Source organism: Mustela erminea, chromosome 4 (assembly GCF_009829155.1).
Source record: "Mustela erminea isolate mMusErm1 chromosome 4, mMusErm1.Pri, whole genome shotgun sequence".
Lineage (NCBI taxonomy): Eukaryota > Metazoa > Chordata > Mammalia > Carnivora > Mustelidae > Mustela > Mustela erminea.
In genome coordinates, this window is record NC_045617.1 from 146,729,902 (window position 1) to 146,750,242 (window position 20,341).

A 20,341-nucleotide genomic window follows, 5' to 3' on the forward strand; every position below is an offset into this window, starting at 1 on the left:
ATCATGACCTGAGCCAAAGGCAGATGCCTAACAACTGAGCCGCCCCTCCACTGATCTTCTTTATTGTTTTTTTTTTTTTAATCTCTATTTATTTTTTCTCTAATCTCTGTTTTCTCTTTCCTTCCACAAATGTGGGGCTTCATTTGTTGTTTTCTTCCCTGTTCCCAAATGTGTATGTTAGGTTCTTTATCTGAGACTTTTCTAATTTCTTGAAACAGGCATTTATCACTATGAACTCCCTCTTAGAACTGCTTTTGCCACACACCATAAATTTTGGTATGTTCTATTTCCATTTTTGTTTGTATCGGGTATTTTTTTATTTCCCTTTTGATCTCTTCACTGGCTCACTGGTTGTTCAGTGGCATGTTGTTTAATGTCCACACGCTTGTGAATTTTTCACTTTTCTTCATGTAATTAATTTCTAGTTTCATACCATTATGGTCAAAAGGACACTGGACATGATCCCAGTCCTCTTAAGTTAATTGAGACTTTTACAGCCTAGCATGGGATTAGGATCTATCCTGGAAAATGTTGAACTCTTTATTGTGTAAATTACTTATCTCCACTTTGTTAAGGTGTTTTCTTGTTGTTGTTTCTCTAAAGTTTTATCCTGTTCTTTCATTTGGAATGGATTCCTCTGTTTCTTCATTTTTCCTGACTCTCTGTGCTGGTTTCCATACAGTCTAAGAAACAGCCAGCTCTCCCAGTCTTGAGGAAGCGGCTCTGTGCAGCAGGCAAGCCCTGCTCAACCCTGCCCCAGCCCTTTGTCATCCCCCAACCTTTGAGCTTGCCCGAGCAGATTATTATATTTTTAAAAGCTCCCAGTAGTTGAAGATGTGCCGAGACCTCTCAGGGTCCCTAAGGGGAAGCTGTCAGCACCTAGATTCTTGCTCTTTAGAATCCAGGTCCTCAAATTGCAGCTTTTAAACGTATGCAGATATATACAGTCCTGGATAGAGTCTCAGGGACTGCAAACCTAAGCCCCACTAGCCTGGAGATCTGGAATGGGCAGCAGTTATAAAAACTAGAGTTCTAGACATAAAAGCAGGGTACCAGCTCCCATCTAGGAGACACTGTGCTCTGGAGCATGGCAGAGGGAAAACATGGAGATAGCATCCATCTTCCACCATCTCTGGAGAAGATCCCAGTGCATCCCTCAGCACCTGTAATTTAGAAGCCTGCCCCTCGGATTAGCTCATAGGCCTCTTCCATGGAAAGACTGAGCTCCTGGGTCTGTTGCCTCTTGCTTGGTCCTGGGGGTGTGGCACTCTCTCTCAAATAAAGAAATCTTTTAAAAAGATGAAATACTTTCATTTACAGTGACATCTGTTCCTCAAAATGACATTATGAGGTGAGTATTATTCTAATTGTATAAATGGGAAATGATGAGCCTTTCCGTTTGTCAAGGTCACAAGGTAAGCAAAGTGGCTGACCCAAGACCGCACTTCTTCTGATTCCCAGCCCAAGCAGGATTCAGTCCTACTGCTAAGGATGCCTGAGACAGAAATGGGCCACTAGCCACAGTAGCAGATGCATATTCACACTTACTTAAACAAGATCTTTCTCAAATTATTTGTAGCTAAATCTATGCAAATATTTATAAATATATAAATAGGTATATCTAGAATGTCTTATTCAGTGAACCCCATATTTTCTCAAGACCACTCAGGTTTCTCTCTCTTTGACTGTTCCCATTGGGGTTCCATAAATTATATGAGTATATCACTATAATTTATGGAACCCCAATGGGAATGAAGAGTGAAATCCTTTAGCCCCCAGAACATCTAGAAATCCCAGAAAGGCATGGGGGCAAAATCAGCCCAGCCACTAGGATACTTCGGAGAGAATAGATTCATTATTACACAGTAAGAAAAAATTCCAACTACTCTAACTTCACTGAGGACCTAGTTATAGAAGATGTCTCTAATTATAATGAACAGGCTGTTCAGGACACTCCCAGAAGGGTCCAATTAGTTTTCCAGGAGCTGATGAAACCGCTCATCTCTACCTGGGTCCCCTGTAGGTCCCCATGTTGTTATACCCAGTCCAGGGGCTGATTCCCAGAGGAAGGAGCTGGATTCATCAGTCCAGTGTGCATTAGTATCTCTTATTCGGGGTTATTTTTCTGCCAATACAAGACACCTCGGCATCAGTTGTAGAAATGTCTTCAGAACTGTTCTCTAAACGAATGCCTCCCTTCCTTAAAGCAGGAAAATAATTCAAACCAAAGTCACAAAGAAAGGACGTGGCCGTTCAAAAGCATGGCAAGGTAAAAGATTTCCTTTTAGCTTAAAAGTGACCCAAGAGTGACATGTTATTATGAATTTGTCCAAACCCATAAAATGTATGCCCAGAGTGAGCCCTAATGTAAATAGGGACTCCGGGCAATTGTGAGGTGTCGACGTACCACTCTGATGATGTTGATAATGGGGAAGGTGTGCCCGCGTGGGGGTAGAGGCACATGGGACATCTCTGTATCTTCCCCTCAACTTTGCTGTGAACATGAAAATTCTCTAAAAAAAAAAATAATAATAATAGTAACATCTCATTAAAAAAAACACTTAAAAAGTGAACCAAAAGATTATCAATTATAAGTTCCACATTTCTTGGAAAACTCTTAAGTATAACTATAAATTTAAATAAAGTGTCCAGATTGCTAAATCTTGCCTTAAAAAGCAGAATGCCATCAAATGTCATCATGTTTTGAACCGTCAAGTCAGTTTCCCAGCATACCATGAATTTTTAAAACCGTGGGTATTCTTGTTTAATTTTCTCTTTATTGCATCTTGTAGAATATTTTTTAAAAATCAGATAATCCTAAACATTCTGACTATATAATGCTAAACCTCACATTTATTATCTTTATTATAAAAATATTATTTGCAATGGGCACTACCTTATAAGAAAGCTGAACATGACCTGATCATTTTTAAGGCCCTTATACGTAAAGTCTGCAGGAGTTTCCCTAAGGCTGGGCCAAAGAGGATAGTATGACCCTGACAAAGTTAAAAAATAACCGATTAACCCAAGAGAACTCACAGGAAATTACAGGAAATACCACCAACCAAGCATTAAAAAAAAATAATTTTTTAATTGTCTTTTCTTTGGAATTCCTTCTCCACTCATTATACCTTGCTTTACTATTTCGCCAGTGTCGTGGTTTTTTTTGTTTGTTTAGTTTTCCCAAGTGGGAATTTGGTTACCAAGCTACTCTAGACAATGGAATGTAAAATTTCCACTAGGAATGCAGGGCAGTGGGAAGCGCGTCCGTAACAATGCGAGATGAAAGTCAGCAATGCCGAGTATGTGCGGGGTCCGGTAGGCGGGGCAGAGAACCGCTCCCACCTGCCTCTGATGAAGTGCCCGAGTCCCAGGACTCCCACTGAAGCCTGTGCACTATCTACATTCAGTCCTTCACAAACACTAAGGACGCTATTAACCCACCAGCACAGACCAAGGGAAGGGCCCCTGGTGCTCGGAGGGGCTCTGAGGTCTTCACCCCCACATGCTGGCTGTGCTGAGGGCAGGTGGGGGGAGCCCGTGTCTTCACGGAGTCACCAAGGCCAGTCACCTCACCAACGTGGGCGGCCATGCCCACTTGGCCGTAGGATGGAGAGGACCGCATTCTGGTCATCTTTCGACTCCCTTCAAATTCCCACAGTACCCCAAAATATTGAAATGTGGTCAAAATGCAACCCGTCTTGAAGGAAAAGTAAAGCTTTTGAAATAAAACAATTAAAAATATGATTGGCTAACCCTATGTGTCAAAGAATTGCTCAGACAATTGAGATCTCTACGGTTTGGAACAAAACATCTTTACATACATCAAGGAGGACCAATAGGTGTGTCCTCTCTTAGAGAACTCTTAGAGAAACTCAGTCAACAGGGTTTTTAATAAAATCATCTATACGCCTGGGTGGCTCAGCGGGTTAAGCCGCTGCCTTTGGCTCAGGTCATGATCTCAGGGTCCTGGGATCGAGTCTCGCATCAGGCTCTCTGCTCCGCAGGGAGCCTGCTTCCTTCTCTCTCTCTCTCTCTGCCTGCCTCTCTGCCTACTTGTGATCTCTCTCTGTCAAATAAATAAATAAAATCTTTTAAAAAAATATTTTAAAAAAATCATCTATAAGCTTCAGTTTCAACTGCTTACAAGAGGCACGTCCGCAACCATACACCTCCCAGGACAAGGAGGCTGATAATGGCATCTGAAGTAGAAGAGGCGATGTGAGAACAGTAGTCTCGGACTCACACTGCTCAGAGAACACCCTCCACCCATCTCATAGCTTGTTTCCTTTCCACGTAGATGGTTCACTCCTTCAGTGACATCCGTCAGCTGTCACAGTTACCAGCTGTGTATGGGGCCACAGGGAAAGGGCTGAGTGCTCCCTGGTAAATGACTCAAGATCCCTGCCCTCACGAAGCCCAAAGAATAGAGCTCAGGGATCAGTAGCAAATAAAAAGTTAAAAAAATAAATAAATAAAGCCAAAACAACACGTAATCACAGATGATGAAAAAAAGTGCTCTGAGGAAGATGAGGTCATGGGGAGGTAAGGCCGGTGGGGAGCAGCTGAGTGTGCCGGGGAGAGCAGGAAAGGACAAACCGGCAGGCACTGTGCACGGCCCCACCAGCCACGGCGGGGAGGCTCGATGTCAGCCTAAGTGTCCGCAGTCTCGACGGCAGGTTTCCACAAGGGTCACTCTGAGACCGAAAGGGGGTCTGTGAGTTATCCAAGGAAGAGACGGTGGAGGCTTTTCCTAGGGGCTGACTGCGGGGAAAGAAAAAGTCGGTAGAGCCAAGACATAGTGGAGGTAGAGATTAGAGGTAGAGATTAGAACCTGCTAGAAGCAGCATGTGGACCTCGAGGGAAAAGGCTTGAGCAGCGGGGGTCCAGCGGTGCTGCACGCGGGCCAGAGAAGGAAGATCTACCCCAGCTGTAGAATCAAGGGTCTCGTTTTGGACCTTACGGAGACACCTGTGAGACCTCCAAGCCGGGCACCCCGCAGGCGAGCTGGAGCTCATGGAAGAAGCCAGGGCTTGAGAGGCAAACAGGGGGTGACCAGAGGTGAAGCCGCGACGCTGAGTGAGGCCACCAAGGGAAGGAGCCGAGAGCAAAGACGGGGCTCAGGACGCCGCCTTGGGGTCCGACAACAGAGGAGACATCATCCCACAGGAGACAGGACCGAAGCGGACAGACAAGCCGCAGGTGAGCCAAGAGAGTGCGATGTTCCAGAAGCTAAGAGAGAGGGCCGGCTGCTCGGAGCCAGAATAAGATGAGGACAGGAAAAGGCCCGCGGAACTGGTCATGGCAGACAGCATGGGAGCGCGCCACAAGAGCATCATGAGAGAAGCTCAAGACCCGCGCTGCTGAGTTAAGGTCGGGGCTTGGGAAGCGGAGTCGCGAAGTGCAGAGGAGCCTTCCGCTGGCGTTATTAGTGTCTGCAGGAGACACACAATAAACTTAGGACAAGCTCCTTCCTGTCCATACCTGGGTCTGTATTTGCTGAAGCCAGGATGTGTACAAGGCATTTAGGACGGGAGGAAAGAGAATTTCCAGCTTCCGCTGAAACACAGAACCGGCTCAACTCAAGCCGCTAAGCGAGGGAGACCGCTGGGGTCACGCGATTAGCTGCGCCACATGCACGGGGTCGTGAACGAGGAGGGCGCGGAACCCAACCTCGAGAGGACTCCATGGGGCCCTCACGGACCTAAAGGAGCAGAGAGGAGGCCGGCTGGGCAGAGCAGAGGGGAGAAGGAGCCCGAGGAACGCAAACCACACCTGCATCAGGGCATGAAGCTGGATTATCCAGATGTAACTGGTGGAAACTGGAAAACTTGTACAAAATTGCTATCCCTCTTTTCTCGCTCCTGAGAGATTGCTAGAAGCATTTCAACCAAGGAGAAACACGTGCCAAAATACCATCACGTTCAGAGTGTTAAGAGAACATCGAAACTCCTACACATTGAGACTCATTAAATACCATTCTCCCAATGCGAGGAGATTTGGGGAAAAACTATATTACTGAAAACATTAAATTAATATACCAGTTTTTTAAAACTCTGTGGAATTTCATGCACAAAATGGGCCGCATGTGCCCTCTGACACATCTCACATTTATCCTGATCGAGTAATTCAGAAGTAGAAAAAAGCTACATATTTTTGCGTACTGTTAACTAGAATATCACAGAGCAAAAACAATAGAGATTATCTAAATGTAACTGTAATTTATAGCATCAACTCAATAAAACAGTATACATTACTATAAAAAGTGATAACAAACACTATGTAATGGTGAAAAATATAAGAAAAACAATGTAAATGAAATACAGTAAAAAATACAAAGCAGTATAAACTACATGTAAGACAATATAAAATCTGTATAAGATGTATTCTGTAATTACAACTCTCTCTATGCACAGAAAGATAAATATATCTTTATATACTTATATAAAGCCAGACAGACATATATATGGAGAAAAAGTGGAAGAGAATTTACAAAAATGAAATCCAATTGTTTTAATGATGGTCTTAAGGAAAATACAATTTTCACTAATTTTTTTTTAACTTATTCAAAGCTAGAATTCAGGATGAACTTGTGTGCTCTCAAGTCCTCTGCTTGAGGAGCTGTTATTTTTTATCTTTAAAATGTGTATGGTGGGTGACATCTGCTTGGCTAAATGAGAGAGTAAGGTCTCCTTCTGGCTTTGCAGTCTCTGCCCTGTGAGGCGCACCGTACTCGGGTCTGGTGCTTAGTCAATGATAAGAGTGCTTTCTTTCGCCACTGCCATTGTGGAGACAATTTCTGGATTGAAAGAGGAGATTCTGTGTTTCATTCTATTTCCTCACTAGTACCCTCTGGCATGATGTCCCAGGCGGGGAACAACCTCAGCCTAATCACCAGAAAAACATCAGGAAAACCCAAAGGCAAAGATGTTTTACAAAAAAAGGGACCTTCAAAGTTGTCAAGGTCATGTAAAACTGAGAAACAGTAGCAAGTTGGTAGAAACTTAAAGGACATGACAACTGAAAGCAATGTGGGATCCTGAATTGGATCTTGGACCAGAAGGAAAAAACATCAGTGTCAAAACTGACAAAATTTAGATAAGATTTGTGGGGGAAAAAAGGGGAGGGCGGTATCGATTTTAATTTCTTGCCATCAGTAACTGCACCATGCTTGTGTAAGATACTAACAAAGGAAGCTGGAGGCAGTAAACGGATAAAGGATTCTCTGCATTAGTTGGCAACTTCCACCTAAAATTATTTCAAAATTAAAAGTTAAAGCAATGCCCCCTTATCATAACTAAAAATCTAATACCTTGGAGGCCTCCCTCACCCTGTCTTTGCCTCCCATGGCGTCTTCTTCCAGTTCTCAGACACCACTCTGTGTTTAAAATGTTAAGAAGAAAAAAAAAAATACCTTCTGAGAAAATCAATGACAGTCTCTCCGTTTGTAACTAGACTGACCTTAAGCACTTCTGTCTTGGGACTGTATTCGGTTTTGGGGTTAGTTTCAGAGAAACTGGATCCTCTATTGCTTGCTTAAGCCAAGAGACAAGTTGAAAAGAAGAAAAAAAATCATCGAGCTACATCTGAGACTAAATTAGCTACTTATACATTAGTCTGATTTCTCCTAAATCAGAAAAGACAGCACAGTTGTCTCCCCAAAGATCAGTCATGGGTTTTGTCACCAACGTGCAAGAGGTGGGGGTCTTTTTTCACACACCAGACTTCCTAGCTCAGAACAGTAAGAAACAATGGTTTGCTGGGAACCAGTGAACTTGGCTTCCGTGGGAAAATATCTGTGTTCCCTTAGGGTACAGCTAGGTCAAAAAAATCTCACCAATTGCACCATGCAGGAGGGCAAAACACGTGATGTGCATTAAGAATGTTCAAGGTTCGGTGAGGAATTATTTTTTAATTAAAAGCATAAGAAAACCTCAAAAAGTGACAGTTCAAGGCTGTCACGGGCCCAGTGACACTCCAGTTGATGTAATTCACCCACTGTGAGCTTATCTCCTGCCTACGTGCATGAAGTACATTCATCTGAGAACAGAAAATTAATGAGAATGCAACTCTTTTGAAGAAAACACGGGAAGAAATAAACTTTGTATTGGGCCCATTAAGGACTTAAGATTTGCTGGGGGTGCGGAGGTTGTGACACTTCATGTCTCACTTATGAATAATCGGTATCGAGAAAATCAAAGTCTGTTCCCTCTATGTCCTCCACATTTTCCTATTTCTCTTCCTTCTCCATCTGGATTGCTTGGGTGAGGGGAGCTCATCAAAGAGCCTTGGCATTTTGGTATCTAAAATATTCTGGCTAAATCAAGGAGCCCAAGAGATAGAAGAAAGAGTTTCCCATCAAATACAATTCAGTGAGGCCAAGCTCATCTTTTATTCCCGGTCTGCTTAGTGCAGGGGAAGTCTTGACTTCGGAGGTCCCTGGAGTGAACAGTCCACACCGAGAATCTCCAAAGCTACTTGGTTCAAATCAAACACCGGCACTGTCTAGGGAGCGGGGCATCCACACACACCCCCAATACTGTCCCTTTTCACAAAAAGGCCCTCACAGGCCACCATCTTGAATTGCATGACAGTGAAGAGGCAAATCAGGAGGTCTTTCCAGTGACAGGAAAAGCAGCATGGGATGTAGGTTATTGTGTTTCTAATACATCCTATGGAGAAGCCCTGAAAGTCTTGAAGCCTCAACCAACTAACCACCTTGGGAAAACTTAGCCCCTCCCTCCCGCCTGGAAAGACCGCGGTCATGTTGCCCTCCACACATCACACGGGAGACCCCTCTCTGCAAGGCCGTTGCACAAAGAATGAATTAAAGATTTTAGTTACATTAGCACCATGTCCTAGTCCAGGAGTTTTCCACAAATGTGTTCCACAAAGTTGCCTGCAATCCCAAGTAGGTGGAGTGTATTTTTATTACTTTTAAAAATAAATTACTGGAGAACATTTTTCTCACTGTCTCTCTCTAATCTGTCCTCACACTCACCTCTCAGCCCATAAAAGGGTATATTCCTTAGCATAACAGCAAGGTCTGTGTTCAAGAAATAAATATAAGTGCAAGACGAGTCACGTTTTTCTCACCGTGTCTCCAATTTTTAAAGTAAGAGGACCCAAATCTGTTTCCAGTCCCACCACCTCACCAATCTTGCTACCATCTATTTCCCCGCCATTACTTCAGACCTCCTTCTCCCACTGTCATGTCGGATCCTAGACCACAAATCAGCATAATTTTTAATATCATCATATGTGGGAACGGAGCATTAAAATTGTTCTTCAGGTTTCACAGGAAGTTTCAAAACCAGGAAGCACGGAAGGGAGGAAGTAAAGGAGGAAGAAGGTGAGGAAGAAGGAAAAAGAGAAAAAAGGGAAGAAAGAAAATTTCTATTCTGGTTAATTGACGTAACTGAAGAAAACATGTACCTCTACATAATTCACAATGTTGTGAGTAAGCCCATCTACACAAAACTTCCCCATCGATGGGGACAAGAAGGGCTACAGATAATCACAGCACTGACTAACCCAAAAGTCATTTAAAAGGAAAATTTATTAAATCAGCATTTTACCCATATATTGACTATCTCCCTTTGCAACCCAAACTAATGTGAAAGTAAGTCTTCCTTTTTCGAACACATCAACCGGTAAAAGGAGGTCCTTACGAGAGCTCCCGCGATGTTAGAAAACCAGTCCAAATTTTAAAGCTTGCTATACATGTTCCATCAAATCAAACATGACACCACGATTATTAAGAGCTGCTGAGAGGTGTCTTAGCCATCAAGAGAGCAGAGGAAAGAAGGCATAGTTTATCTAGCATGTGAAGGAAAAAAAGAAACCCATCACCATTCATATCAATTGAAACTAAGAATAAAAAAAAAGAAACCACCATGAGAATGTATGAAGACTTCCACTTACATCCTCACTGAACCCGTACCATCCTATACTCTGGTTAGGACATTGGGGACAGTTGTCCCCCAGGATGGACCATTCGCCCTGTGAGCCCAGGGACAGCTTCACCCCCCGGGGCTCCTAGGGGCTCACATGCCTCCACCAGCAGCAGCAGACATCTGGGGGCTCACAGGGGACCATGCACAAGTCAGTCAGAGTTAAGGCAGCTGGGGCCACAACACAACCCAGCCCAGCACCTCTGACTCTCAATCCTGAGATCCTTCTACGGGACCCAAGCATTTTGTTTGCATCTCTACGGACACTTTCTTTGTTAACCTATTTACTTGAAACTCATCTCTGCTAATATGTTGGGGTCTTTTTTAGCAACTGCCCACGTGTCATGGGTCTGAGTCACACAGACAGAATTTGTTCTAGCCGCAGTGGTCCACTTGGCAGCGATCTGTTAACATTGTAAACTTACAACAAAGAAATAGGGTCTTGCTAGTGAACAAAAGGAATATTCTTTACAGCATGTTTTTAAAGCTACATCTCTACACTAATGTACCTTTCCCTTGCATGCATTAGGCTTGCTTAATATCTACCCAGCTTGATAGACACTCGCATACCCACCACTGGCTAGTCTCCAGCAGATGGCTAAGGCGGCCAGCACAAGAAAATGAGTTCTAGATTAATTCTGTCCCCCTTCAAGGAGGACAATACAGACCACTTTCTGAGTAACGCATAAATTCCCTGACAGTGGGGACAAAAACAGCCTGGGTGCCAAAACATAACTAATGCATGGTAGTTGCCCAAGAAGCACAGAGGAATACCTTCTCCGTACATGCACACACTTGACAAGCTCCTGCTCCGGTCACAGGGTAACTCTAAATCCCCTGCCTATTGGCACTGAGTTGCCAGCAACTGGGGATTTTCAAGCAGAGTCCCCTGTGTAAATCTACATTTACGGTTAGTAGATCTCCAAGTAATGAGGAGCTTGGGTTCTAGGAAAGCCCAGGATAGGGGACGTTCACCTGGCTGTGCTTCTGGACACCCAAATATGCGATGCTTGTGAATGCAACTAATTGAGGCCACAATGTACATCTGAAGGTCTCTGGGCAAAAGGAAGTCTGTATATTTAGAATGTTCCAGAAACTGAGATCCACTGCTCTGGGGAGTGGTTATAGCTGGGGGATGTTTCCATGATGTGAGGCCCCCGGCCTCTCATACCCCAAGGGTCTGTGGCACAAATTCCAGATGACTGCAGCTGTGAAATGCTATGCTTCTGTGCCCTTGCCCGTGGGATCCTTATCTCATCTTCAACGTGTCTACTCAGCTACCGATATTTTAAGGCCCAGGCCCTGTGGGGGAGTCCCCTCTCCGACCCTCTCGCTAAGGCAATATTAAGCACATTCCCCTCAGAATGCTGGTCAACTTGGGGCTTCACTGTAGTGCACGACTGTCACTGGAAAGCACGTCTATCATTCTTGCTTAAAGAAGGCTCATCCCTGGACAATGGGGGGGGGGGGACCTCTTTTTCATTTTCCATCCCGTTCAGCATCTGGCACATAGCAGACCCCCACACACACACTTAATGTCTCATTTTAATAAACACAGCGCCGAGAAAGGACAACACAAATGAGGTTCCAAATGAGGAAACTCTACGCTATGTCCTGGCATCAGAATTAGAACTTCAGCCTCCTTGGTTCCAAAATTTACACTCTTTCCTCCAGGCTGTGCCGTTTCTCCACCATCATGCTAACCTGAGACATTCAGATAAAAACAGTTGGCCATTCTCTTATTGGCGGAAGCATAAGGCCCGGAGCCATCATCCAGGAGGGATAAGCTTTGTTACCCAGAACATACGCAGATAGGGAGTAGTCGGGAGACATAGAGTAACACGACTGAAAGAGAAAGCTCACCCTTGCTCCCTCTGCACAAAGAGGCATTTCTTGGAAATGCCTTGATCACGTTTGTGTGTTGGTTTTCCTGAGCATGAAGTCTCAGATCAGGAAGAAAAAGCAAGTTCCATTAAATTTGTCATCAACTTGGGTCTGTGGAAATATTCATTGGAAGGAAATCCCGCCGTATTTCTGCTTCATTTCAACTCCTCACTTCTGCCCTGCAACCGCACGATTATAAAGGTGAGGAAGAATGGGGACCGCTCGGAACCACAGACACGCTGGATGGAGACAGACAGCATGGGCAACCGTCCATGTCGGTCACCTCACTTCCAAGCGGGACAGGAAAATGAAGAGGGAGGGAGGGATGCCTGCTATCGCCCCCAAACTGGAAACAACCCATTCTCATGATTCGTCTGAGATTTACAGGAGGTCTCCCTCCCTTGGCCCTTTAATCACATTCAGGGCGAAGAAGTCAAGGAAGCAGTGAGAGGACACAAAATCAGCCCTCCCACCCCCGAAGCAGTGAGTCTTTCCCTGCACTATCCGCTCTTGCACCAGCAGGAATAGTGCTGCCAAAATGAAGACATGAATGAATAAAACAGAAAGGGGCTGTTTGTGTTCTAATTTCCACACTGTGTTCCTTTCCATTTAATTGTAGTGCTTATAGAATAAGAAACGCCGAAGGGAGGAAAAAACACATTTACTTAAAGAAAGCAAGCCTTTTATCCTTTCTTGGATATGGAGAAAAAGTAGCTCCATGAGCCTTCAAATGAAAAAGGACTGTAGCTCAGTCACTGTCCGTCTCAACTGAAGTCTTTAGCAAACACTTTACCAGGGATTGTGGAATTATTTAATGATTTTTTTAAAAAGTTCCACTGCACAGTGATTCAGAATTACTGTACCCCAATTAGCAGTAACTGTGAACGAGAAGCCAGCCTCGTTTGCAAGGACCGTCTAGTCAATTCCTGGCTGATCCCTCCCGGTATTGCTTTCATTATGAGCACTCAGAAGAGTAACTGTTCGGCTGGCTTGTTGTTGCAATTAGGTTTCCAGGTTACCAGCTCCCAAACAACCCCAGGCCGTAACTTCTGGACATGCTTCTTTTAAAGACTCCAAAACCTGCCCTAAGCATCACAGGATAAATTGCAATCTTCACACCCATGGAGAAGGGCGTAAGAAATCAAAGGAAAGGGTTGCCCTATATAAACAGTATTGGTTGGGCAATCTCGCACTGGAGAGTCATTCCGTCTGGCTTTGAAGGAGGAGGGATTTGCCTCCTAAAGAATCTGAAAACTTGGCCTTTTCAAATGGGCCACCACGAAGAATACTCAAGAATTTTGATCTTTGTGAGTTTGCTTTGCTGGGATGTAATGCAGACTACCTTCCTGATGCGAGACTGGGCCATCTCCTTCTAGATTACTGCTTGCAGACAGGATCCCATGATTCAAGAGGAACAGAGAATTTGCAAGGAAAGAGAGCCCACTCAGTCTGAGTAAGAGAAGGCTAGGCTGTGGCTGAATCCAGTTTTTCAGCACTGTGATGAACTCTCTCCTAGCACAGAGGTGCCCGGCTGAGTTCCCAAAAAGCTTAAATTTATTGTGGTTTTTTGAAACTAGGTATTTTAATCATCAAAATGAATCGTGGGGGCGCCTGGGTGGCTCAGTGGGTTAAAGCCTCTGCCTTCAGCTCAGCTCATGATCTCAGGGTCCTGGGATCGAGCCCCGCGTTGGGCTCTCTGCTCGGCAGGGAGCCTGCTTCCTCCTCTCTCTCTCTCTGCCTGCCTCTCTGCCTACTTGTGATCTCTCTCTGTCAAATAAATAAATAAAATCTTTAAAAAAAAAACAAAAACGAATTGTGGTGAAAAGCAACAGGAGCATTTTCTCTTCTCTACAAGTACAACATCATTTGGGGAGAAAAGGAATATTGAAGTAAGAGGCTCTTCCATTGTTCTTCCCCGGTCCACGTGGACATCCGTCAGCGCCCCGACCCGCGGCATCCGTCAGCGCCCCGACCCGTGTCCCCAGCTGCTCAGAGGTCCTCCCATCTTTTACTCAAGCAACTCTTGTCATCTCACCCAGTCTACAAGCTCTTTCCTACCTGACTGAAGACGGGAAGGGAATCCCGTCTGGGGACGGGTCATTTCCCTCGGTTTCCCTCCCTCAGCCTTCCGACACGCACGCACCCAGCCATTTCAGAATCGAAGTCTTGGCTGAGCGCTGTTTCTCGGGTCTTCTAACCTTTCTCAGCACCATCTGCTTACATCATAAGCTCCTAAGGACTGCCCGGCTCTCTTCCTCGGTGAGCAACCCAGCATGGAGACGTGAGGCATGAGGACAGGACGGTGGAACATCAAAAGGAAGGGGCAGACCTCCCCTCATGTGCAAATGATTCAACAGAAATGGCTTTGTGGGGTAATTCCAAGGAAAATCCCTATCAATTTCTTTCAATGACAATTGACATGCATCAGCTTCTGAAAAGGAAAATGTACCTCCCGTCAATTAGGGAATAAAAAATCCTTATGAGGTTTCCATGACGAATGAAACAGACGCATACTTGTTTGGACGCATACGACTCTTGTTTGGAGTCATGCTTGGAATAAATAGATGAAGACCTTCAACTCACAGGACGTTCTAAACCATCACTTACGCTATCTGTGGGAAACAGGGAACTACTTTTGTCATATTACCAGGGAACGTCTCCTTCTACAATGTCTTCCAGTCGGGGAAAAAAGGGTATACTGTGCCCTTCAGGATGCTAAAAGGAGAGCGGAGGAGGGGGGAGAGAGACAGGAGGAGAGCCTGTGTGCTCATTCACAGGGGTTTCATCAACCCCACGGATGTCTGAAGGTAGGCAATGAGCATATCGAGATGCTGTAAGCAAAAGTGATGTCCAGGGCGCCTGGGTGGCTCAGTGGGTTAAGCCGCTGCCTTTGGCTCGGGTCATGATCTCAGGGTCCTGGGATCGAGTCCCGCATCGGGCTCTCTGCTCGGCAGGGAGCCTGCTTCCCTCCCTCTCTCTCTGCCTGCCTGTCTGCCTACTTGTGATCTCTGTCTGTCAAATAAACAAATAAAATCTTTAAAAAAAAAAAAAAAAGAGATGTCCAGGGTGGCAGACCGTATCTTCCAAAAATGGCCCCAGCAATATTTCTGGCCTGCTTTGTCTAGAGTCTCACCACTCCCCATCAAGAGGTAAAATCTATTTCCTCCCTGAAAACCTTGGACAGGACCTAACGCTGACTGGAGGAAAAGAAGGCGGTAGAAGTGACGCTGAGTCTCCCTCTCTCTCCGTCTCTCTCTCCATCCCCCTCCTCTGCCAGTCCCAGTCCCCTCCCCCACTCTCCTCTCCCCCTCCCCCTCTTCTCTCGCCACCTCCCCCTCTTCCTTCCCTCTCTCCCCCTCCCCTCCTGTCCCTGCACCCCCCTCTCTCCCCGTCTCCCTCTCCTCCAGTCTCTCGGGCTCTGTCTCTCCCTCTCCCTACTTGCCCCCAGCACCCTGCCACCACCCTGTAAAGATGCTCCGTCCATCCAGCCCGCAAGGAGACCACTTGGGACAGGGCAGGTGCGGAGGAACTAAAGCCCCGCCGGTGACCTTAGCTACGCTCACGCGAGGGAACAAGCCTGCCAAGGACCCCGGCGCGCAGCTCTCAAGCCTACAGCCGGAACTCCAGACACGCTGAAGCAGAGGAAAGCTCTCTCTGCTGGGTCCTCCCTGACTTCCTGACACTCAGGACCCAAAAGCAACGTCAATCACTGTCGATGCTATTAAGTTTTGTTGCGGGAGAACAATGCGGAGACTCAGCCTCACAAACAAGCGAGTTCATGTATTTATATAATGATCACCCCAACTGTTGATCAGGCATGGAGTCTGGGGCACCCCAGTCAGAGGGAGAGAGAAGCACCCCGCAGCACCTCGATGGGTGGGTCGTCCCCAAGCAACTTCGGTTACATTTTTCCCCTTCAGGCCACAGCCCGGAGAAGCAGCGAGTGCGACGGCTTATTCCAGTGCCCAGCTGCTCAACCCTCGGAGCCCTGACAGACACGACAGCCGCCAGGCACAATGTCCATCGGCCAAGTTCAAACTGTGCACTTGGCACAGTGCGGAGAGCATAACGTCGGTCTACGTGCCTCTCATCTCCGCCACAAGTCTTTGAAGAGGTTCTATTATTTTGACGTTTCAGAAAGTGAGGTCCGCAGAGATCAGGTGAATTACACCTTGAGATCTCGTGGGGGGAAAATGCAATTCGGGTCGGACACAGATGCCTCATGTCCTCCCTTCCACCCGCCCCGAAGGCTGCTCTCTTAGCTGTTACGCTACACGTCAGGTCAGAATGTTTGCTAAAGAGACCGAACGGCCCTTTAGCAGTAAACACGACGACAATTAAAAACTCATCCATGGTTCTTGGCTCGATGTCTCCTTCTCTAACCTCTTTGCACCCTGTGGTAAATTTCCATGTAAAAATATTTTAGGTTTCCTGGGGGAGCCGTTTTATAAGTAGACATGCCAAAGCCATTTCAAGTGCTGTATTGGAAATATTCAACATAAATATCCTGTCCTAGAGGGAATATTAGCAAAGGTTAAAAAAAAAAAACAGTCCCCTGAGACCACAACTAAAATAATGCCAGGCAAGATCCTGTGATTAACGGTAACTTGTTAAAGAGTGTGAAGGATGTTGAAAGAAAATTGTGCCCCTTTTCTGGATTCACTTCCCAACCGTAGTCTTCTTTATGTATCCTTTCTTCCCTGTCATCATTAAAGCAAAGCGTAATCGATAAGTAAGACTCTTCACCGTCTCATCGCCCTCTCAAAACCAAACAAGACACAGTCGGTGCCTCTCGGCTATGAGCTCTGTGGGACCATGTCTTGTTCACCAGCTTCTTCCTCTGCAAAAGGGAACAGTAGGGGCGCCTGGTGGCTCAGTGGGTTAAAGCCTCTGCCTTCGGCTCAGGTTATGATCCCCACATCGGGCTCTCTGCTCAGCGGGGAGCCTGCTTCCCTCTCTGTCTCTCTGCCTGCCTCTCTGCCTACTTGTGATCTCCGTCTGTCAAATAAATAAATAAAAATCTCTAAAAAATAAAAATAATTTTTTTAAAAGGGAATAGTAACAATCACTACTGATGTGAGGACTGAGTTAGACAATCTTTGTGAGGGGCTTGGAACACTACTAAGCACATGGTGAAGAAACTCTCTCTCTCTCTTTCTCCCTCTCTGTCTCTTCCTCTCTCCCCACGGCGGGCTCTGGTTTTGTTCAACTCCCAACATTTGGGTTGGCTCCATGTCCAAACAGTTAAGACTTCAAATATTTCTGGCTGTCATGGTTATTTAAAAAAAAAAAAAAAAGCTGGGGGCGGGGGGCGGTGGATGCTGGGTGGCTCCGACAGTTAAATGTCTGACTCTTAGTTTCGGCTCAGGTCATGATCTCAGGGTCGTGGGATCGAGCCCCACGTCAGGCCCCACACTCAGTGTGGAGTCTGCTTGTCCCTCTCCCTCCTCCTCTGCCCCTCCCCTCACTCTCTCTCTCTAAATTATACAAATAAAATCTTTGAAAAACAAAACAAACTATTCTCCCTGTCTCCACGAAGGGGACTCTGTCTTCCCACTGATGACAGAACCATGCATCCTGTTGACAGAGCCAGAAATCCGAGAATCATCCACCAAGCTCTCTCCAGGAGAGTCCTGCCTCTCAAATCCAGTCCCTCTACCCTCTCCTCCGCCTCCCCGATCGCGAGCACCATGGTCCTCTCCACGAAGTGGTCTCCCCACCTCCTGCCTTGCTGGGGCAGCAAGGGTCATCTTGTCAACCCCCTGCTGAACCCCTTCTATAACTTCCAATGGCTTTAGAAGAACACCAAAGCTCCTTTAAAAACCTTTTATCGTTGGATCCCCTCTACCTCCTGAGTCTCATCTATCACTTATCCCCAACCCCTCCCTGCCACCCCCCATGCCTTTCCACGCTTCAGCCACATAGAACTGGTGTGAGTTTCAGAAGGCCCCCACGTTCCCTCATCTGCAGAGGTTCACACAGGCTGCTCCCTTTGCTGGGACCTCCTCCTCCCCTGCCGGCCTGGCTGACACCCACTCATCCCTTCAGGGCTCCACTGAAATGCCATTTCTTCCAGGAAACGTTTCAGGAGCCCCCTGGCTCTGGTTACTGCCCCTCCTGCACCCCACGCCCCCTGGGCTGCGTGCTCTGTTCTGACAGCTTGTCGGCCTCCACCGAACAATACGCTTCATGAAGGCTATAACCTTGTCTGGTTTCCCTGCCCTTGTAAACCCAATGTAGCAGGATGCCTGGCACATGAATTGGGGCGCGATACTTTTTTTTTTTTTTGGATGAAAAGATTTATGATATTAATTTTTTTTACTACCAAAAAGATCCATAAAACTTGTGATCGGTGTCATTCCCTAAAGCTCCCAACTTTCTCCTCCGTGAAAGGACAAAAATAACAGCAGAGACACAGAGCAATTCACCTCCAGACCCCCCTTCCCCACACCCTGGAAACACAGCCATCTGTTCCAAAGTCTTTAGGACTGCTTAGATGGGGCACGAGAAGACTGCCATGATGATTTCATGATTCTGCCTATAACTCACAGTGGCCACCTGGTATCTGGAACACACAAGCTAAAGCAACATTGTTACCAGATTACAGGTACACGTCTAGCCAGGACTGCCTGCGAATGAATACGAATGAATATGTTTATCGTAGGCACTGGGCATGTCCTACTGCCACCAAATTGGATGCACTCAACCCTACTGACTTGGTACCAGAAAGTAGAGCAAAGGGAATTCCCAAATGGAGAATTATAATTTGACCACGGTTATAGGGGAACAAGTGAATTACGAAGGTGGGGGAGGCGAGGAGAGTTTAGAAATAAATGACAGTCACCGAGTTAAAATGCTGAAAGTTGCCAGGAACAAATCACATCCCTGGGACGCCATTATATCCACACCCATCGCATGACCACCAGTTGGGAAGAGCCAAGGTTAATCCATATTATTGATAAATTAACTGAAGCCGGAATAACACAAGTGAACAGCAGTCTGACCAGGAGAAGCACTGCCTCACAGAAAGGTAATTTAATTCAATTTCCATATACTCTTTGACTCAATTAAGTATCAGCCAATGGAGCAGTCATGAGAAAAAAGTTCTCCACTTGCAAAAGCCGTACTAAAAGCTATAGTAATATGTACACATAGTAATAAATATAATATATAATTTAAAGTTGAGATTTCCAATCACTTTTTTAATCCAGTTTTCAAAAGCAGCGGTGCGAGAGCCCCTCCTCACTCTTGCAAGCCTTGCAGCACTGGAAAACTAGCGATCTGTTCCCGTCTAGGAAAACAGGCTGCGAAGACGGCCTTTGACCCATCAACGTACACTTTACAGTATGGGTTATATTAGATGATTTGTTTTGTAAAATGTCTGCAAGTCAGCAGCCTGGTTACATTAGGTTGTATAACCTGAAACAGGAAAGATGGCCATGGGAGTTCCTAAGTCTCTGAAACTCAAGATCAAGATGAGACACACACCCAGCAGCACAGGTGGCCGTCAGAAATTTCCTAGACAGAAATGTCCCAGGTTAAACATTAGACACTGCAAATATGCCGAATCAATTTAGTTTTCTCTCTCCCACAATCACTTCCCACTTCCCAGCTACCAGGTGGGCTGAAACCAACCTTGTTTCAACAAACCAAACATCCCAACTATGCAATCACGCGATGACATCTGAGCCTGATCTGGGCGGCTGCTTATAAAGGAGGCTTTCACAATGATAAACGAAATTCGCATTGTTGACCAAGCCAGACACCAAGGCACGCCACCTGTGTACTTCCTGCTGAAATCAACCAAATGCCAATAAATAGCCTTTTTTTTTTTTTTAAATGTTGTCTCCATACTGAGTGGGAAGCCCAACATAGGGCGCAATGTGGGGCCTGAACTTGTGACCCTGAGATCAAGACCAGAACCAAAATCAAGAAGCAGATACTTAACTGACTGAGCCACCCAGGCACCCCAATAACCCTATCTTAAAAAAACACTGCCATCCATCCATTCTGAAGTAGGCTGAAATCTGTTATTTTGTATATAAAGATAAGACTATTAGCCTGTGACCTACCTTCGAGATAGAGAACTTTATAGGTGTTTTTCCAGCACTGTGATAGAGGTAAGCTAAATTACACATACACTCTCACCCATGCCTTCACCAGCACCACACTTGAGAGGGCTGGGGGCTGTCTGGGGGTCAGTCTGGGGCACAGACCCAGTAGAACTAAGAGGCCCATAGGGTCCAAACACAAGTCCCTACCTTCATTTTCATGCTAATCCACCGGCAGACGTCCAAGGGCTTTGAAACGACCAAGACGTCCAAGATGTCTTTGAAACAAAGCTTCTACAAGTAGCCCATGTGAGAATAAAAGAGGAAACGCAAACACACACACACAGAATTTGCTCTAAACTAAAGGGGAAAAAAATTTAAACTTAGGCATATACTGACAAGCTTTAATACCATAATCAAAAAATCAGTGTATCATCACAGATGATGTTATAT

General features: G+C 45.7%; 1 protein-coding gene across 3 annotated transcripts in view; it reads right to left on the minus strand.

Moving 5' to 3' along the window:
* The window catches only part of DCDC2 (doublecortin domain containing 2), a 133,204-nt gene that overhangs the window by 100,716 nt on the left and 12,147 nt on the right, over positions 1-20,341 (minus strand). The window contains exon 1 of one of the 3 annotated variants that reach the window (XM_032341230.1): positions 2,408-2,494. The exons of the other annotated variants lie outside the window; for them this stretch is intronic. Coding sequence (XP_032197121.1) covers positions 2,408-2,470 — 63 coding nt within the window. The 5' untranslated portion in view covers positions 2,471-2,494. Of the gene's footprint in view, positions 1-2,407; positions 2,495-20,341 lie in introns of those variants that run through there. 3 annotated transcript variants of the gene reach the window in all.